The sequence below is a fragment of the Protobothrops mucrosquamatus genome, unplaced genomic scaffold, assembly GCF_001527695.2.
Source record: "Protobothrops mucrosquamatus isolate PMUCROS unplaced genomic scaffold, P.Mucros_1.0 scaffold550, whole genome shotgun sequence".
NCBI lineage: Eukaryota > Metazoa > Chordata > Lepidosauria > Squamata > Viperidae > Protobothrops > Protobothrops mucrosquamatus.
The window spans coordinates 305017-310475 of NW_015386854.1; the positions used below are offsets into that span (position 1 = coordinate 305017).

The 5459-nt window shown below is 39.2% G+C and overlaps 1 protein-coding gene across 1 annotated transcript in view; it reads left to right on the plus strand.

Moving 5' to 3' along the window:
• Nucleotides 1-3090, plus strand: part of LOC114922639 (olfactory receptor 5V1-like) — an 8376-nt gene extending 5286 nt beyond the window's left edge. The window contains exon 3 of the mRNA XM_029284356.1: nucleotides 3057-3090. Within this exon, the coding sequence (XP_029140189.1) occupies nucleotides 3057-3090 (34 nt within the window). The remainder of the gene's footprint in view (nucleotides 1-3056) is intronic.
• Nucleotides 3091-5459: the final 2369 nt, after the last annotated feature.

Below are 5459 nucleotides of genomic sequence, written 5' to 3' on the forward strand. Positions count from 1 at the left end.
AGAACACACCTCCACCCAATCAGAACACAGCCAAGCTCCCACCCAATCAATTCAAACCCCACTGGCAGTTAAAAGGAAGAAACAGCTGCGATCACATATTACTCCTAGAAGCACGAAGCTGAAAACACCAGCCTGAAGATGACGAATGGGACTTCGTCGAAACGTCACCAAGACACTCCCAATTTTATGCGGGAAAAAACTCGAATAACCAAAGACCTACATACAAACACCCGCGAAAACCTCATATATATATATATATATATATATATATATATATATATATATATATATATATATATATATATATATATATATTTGTTTTCGTAGATTTTCACGGGTACAGGTATGCAGGTCTTGGCGTATTCGGGTCTTTTTCCATGTAAGATTGAGAGTATCTTGGCGATGTTTCGACGAGGTCCCGCTCGTCATCTTCAGTCTGGGGTCTTCGGCTTTGTGCTTGTGCAAGCAAAGTGTGATCGAAGCTGCCATCTCTCTATAAATATTGATGGGTGTGTGTGGAGTGCTGGCTTAGTTGCTGTAGGTGGGTTGGTTGGCTGTGTTGGAGTTATTGTTTGCGGATTATTCGGCTGTTTCATAACATCCTGAGTAGTTGAGGTGCTGGCTGTGTGCCCATTAGTCTTTTGTCATAGGTCTAAATAGTGCTTGACAACTTCAATGTAACTTTAAGTACCAAGAGGCTCAGCATTGATTCTCTAAGTTCCTTTCCATTTGAATGATATAACTTGGAGTGATTATATGTATAAATTTTATCACTACAAACATTTAAACCATAACTCCCATTAGGAATATCTAATTCAATCACGCAGTGTCCAGACTGCTTAATCTAATGATTTATTTGGCTGTCTTTTTTTTTTATTATAAAATTTTTATTAATTTTTGTAATTGAACAGCAAATACCAATATGATGCATTTACATATACAAGCAAAAAAGATAATCCTACTCAATACATTTTCGGAGACGCTCGGCAGTCCCCGCCTTGCCTCCACCCTCATTCACTTTCCTCTCCTTCCTCCCCCTAAACCCACAACCTCTCCTCTTTCCTCCTTTCCACCTCCTACATCCCATCTCCCTTCTTAACCACCTCATCGAGTGCAGTTTGGGGTACCAGCCGAGCATCTCCTCTTTTCAATACAATTCCATTATTTACCTATAATATATAAATACATCAATTTTTATAATTTCTATAATTTCTATATTTATAAGTAACGATAATTAATCAAAAGCTATATGATAATTGTTCATTTCATATTTTATCTGAATATAATCTATCCATCTTCTCCATACCAAAATAAATTTCTTTTGATACTGATCCTTCAGGTATGCGGATATTTTTGCCATTTCTGCAAAATATGAAACATTCTGTCTCCAATCATCCATAGTCGGTAATATCTCCTTTTTCCAATTTTGAGCAATCAGTGTCCTTGCTGCTGTTATACAGTACAACATCAAGTTCATTTCTTTTGAGTCCAGATTATCCATGATGCCCAATAAGAATAATTGCGGTGTAAATTTTATCTTTTTCTTAAAAATCTGTTGAAGGTTCCACCAAATCTTAATCCAAAAGGCTTTAACATCCCTACATGTCCACCAAATATGATAATAAGTTGCATCCAAATTACCACATCTCCAACATTTTGGCTGTAAGTTCGGGTACATGCAAGACAATTTTTGAGGATCCAAATGCCATCTATAAAACATTTTATAAAAATTTTCCCTTAAATTCTGTGCTTGAGTGAACTTGACATTTCTTACCCAAATTGTTTCCCATGTTTCTAACATAATTGATTCTTGAATATTTTGAGCCCATTTGATCATACAATCTTTAACTAATTCTGTTTCCGNTCACATTAAAATAAAAAAAGATTGTCTTCCCTTTAAAATGGGATTTCTTAAACCTTTATGTGCTATGAGCCCCTTAAAGAGTCTGGTAAAACATAAGGATCCCAATTATGGTCAACTATAGTTATCCAAATATTATTTTTAAAAAATTAACAAAACTGGAATAGATAATAATAATAATGATGATAAAGTTGGAAGGGACTTTGGAGGTCATCTAGTCCAACCCCCTGCTCAGGCAGGAAACCCTATACCATTTTGGACAAATGGCTGTCCAGTTTTTTCTTAAAAACTTCCAGTGTTGGTGCATTCACCACTTCTGGAGGCAGGTTGTTCCACTGGTTAATTGTTTTAACTGTCAGGAAGTTTCTCCTTAGTTCTAGGTTGCTTCTCTCTTTGGTTAGCTTCCACCCGTTTCTCCTTGTCCTGCCTTCAGGCGCTTTGGAAAATAGCTTGACTCCCTCTTCTTTGTGGCAGGCCCTGAGATATTGGAACACTGCTATCATGTCCCCCCTCGTCCTTCTCTTTGTTAAACTAGACATACCCAATTCCAGCAACCGTTCCTTATATGTTTTAGCCTCCAGTCCCCTAATCATCTTTGTTGCTCTTCTCTGTACTCTTTCTAGAATCTCAACATCTTTTTTACATCGTGGTGACCAAAACTGGATGCAGTATTCCAAGTGTGGCCTTACCAAGGCATTGTAAAGTGGTATTAATACTTCACGTGATCTTGATTCTATCTCTCTGTTAATGCAGCCTAGCACTTTGTTGGCTTTTTTGGCAGCTGCAGCACACTGCTGGCTCATATTTAAATGATTGTCCACTAGGACTCCAAGATCCCTCTCACAGTTACTACTATTGAGCAAGGTACCCCCTATACTATACCTGTACATTTGGTTTTTCTTGCCTAAATGTAGAACCTTACTTTTTTCACCATTGAATTTCATTTTGTTAGATAGCTCCCAGTGTTCAAGTATGTCCAGATCCTCCTGTATCCTAAGCCTGTCTTCTGGAGTGTTGGCTATTCCTGCCCTCGTCGTCTGAAAATTTGATGAGTTCCCCATCTATCCCCTCATCCAGATCGTTGATGAAGATGTTGAAGAGCCCTGGGCCCAGAACAGAGCCCTGGGACACCCCACTACACACTTCCCTCCATGTAGATGCGGTTCCATTGAGGACCACACGCTGAGTGAACATATGTGAAAGGAAAGTTGTTATTATTGTTTTTCTGATCCAAATTCATAGAACCTCGTTCATAGAAATATATTCATAGACCACTGAGGAGTCCATTGAATCCAGGCTAATTGCTATTCATCCGACTCTGTTGGTCTTTAGGTTACCAGATGGATTCCTGGACAACTCCACAATTTGGGTGATTGAGCTGCAATAAAGCCCTCAGAAGTTATAGCACACTGGTTAAATAAGAGATATCAAGAAGTACTACAGGAGCTTTTTTTTTCCTGCCATCTTCTGGCTGCGCTTTATTTTAAAAAGTATCTAAATTAGTCTTCTATCTTTGTGAGAACAAAATGTATTGCTGATACTCATAACTTACTGGAGCAAGAAATGGAATTTCATTGTATTCATTGACAATTTCCTTAAATGTATCGTCATAGCCTGCATGACACACTGCAAAATGAGACTCAAAATATGCACACATATCCCATGCTGTATATAATGGTTGCTATAACTCACTACACTTTGTGATCATTATGGTAGATAGATAGATAGATAGATAGATAGATAGATAGACAGACAGACAGACAGACAGACAGACAGACAGACAGACAGACAGACAGACAGACAGACAGACAGACATAGAATAGAGATAGAGATAGAGATAGAGATACATATACCTACATACTGTACATATATATAGAGATGAGCACTGCCTCCTAAAAGAATAGGGAAAACACACATATGTGTATGTATATGTATGTATGTATGTGTGTGTATGTAATGGGCTACACACCCTTGATTTCTCCTACTATATAAAATAGCTTCATAATAAAGCAAATTGAATATTATGAATAAATACAGATGCAGCATACATAATATACATACATACATATACATATATGCATACATACATACATACATATATATATATACATATACATACAGTATGTGTTTTCCCTACTCTTCTAGGAGGCAGTACACACACATATACACATATATGTATATGTATGTATGTATGTGTGTATGTGTGTGTGTGTGTGTGTGTGTATAACGCTAAAGCTCAGGATGTTATAACACAGCCAACCACCCAGGATATTGCAACACAAAACTCAGGATATCACTACACTAGATCTCAGGATGTAATCACACAGCCCATTACCCAGGTCATTATAACACAAAAGACTAATGGGCACACAGCCAGCACCTCAACTACTCAGGATGTTATGAAACAGCCGAATAATCCGCAAACAATAACTCGAACACAGCCAACCAACCCACCTACAGCAACTAAGCCAGCACTCCACACACACCCATCAATATTTATAGAGAGATGGCAGCTTCGATCACACTTTGCTTGCACAAGCACAAAGCCGAAGACCCCAGACTGAAGATGACGAGTGGGACCTCGTCGAAACATCGCCAAGATACTCTCAATCTTACATGGAAAAAGACCCGAATACGCCAAGACCTGCATACCTGTACCCGTGAAAATCTACGAAAACAAATATATATATATATGAGGTTTTTGCGGGTGTTGGTATGTAGGTCTTTGGTTATTTGGGTTTTTTCCCGCGTAAAATTGGGAGTGTCTTGGCAACGTTTCAACGAAGTCCCATTCGTCATCTTCAGGCTGGTGTTTTCAGCTTCGTGCTTCTAGGAGTAATGTGTGATCGCAGCTGATTCTTCCTTTTAACTGCCAGTGGGGTTTGAACTGATTGGGTGGGAGCTTGGCTGTGCTCTGATTGGATGGGGGGTTGGCTGTGACCCACACTCACAAAAACCACACAGGATGTCACCACCACACATCCATGCAAAAAGCAAACCCAAACCCACACAGATGATGAGGCACGACCACAAACTAGAAGCCAGTCCACAGCTGCATCATTAGCCACTTTAAACCCCTCCAATCCATACATGAAGCAAACTGACACCCACCATAAAGATATGGCACAACCACGAACACGAAGACAAACAACAGCAACGAAGTTCACCATCTCAAATCCCCCTGAAACTCAGACTAACCTGAGCACAACAAAGCCCCCACCCAAACAGAACACTCCTCCAGTCAATCAGAGCACAGCCAACCACCCATCCAATCAGAGCACAGCCAAGCTCCTTAACCAATCAGAACACACCTCCACCCAATCAGAACACAGCCAAGCTCCCACCCAATCAATTCAAACCCCACTGGCAGTTAAAAGGAAGAAACAGCTGCGATCACACATTACTCCTAGAAGCACGAAGCTGAAAACACCAGCCTGAAGATGACGAATGGGACTTCGTCGAAACGTCACCAAGACACTCCCAATTTTATGCGGGAAAAAACTCGAATAACCAAAGACCTACATACAAACACCCGCGAAAACCTCATATATATATATATATATATATATATATATATATATATATATATATATATATA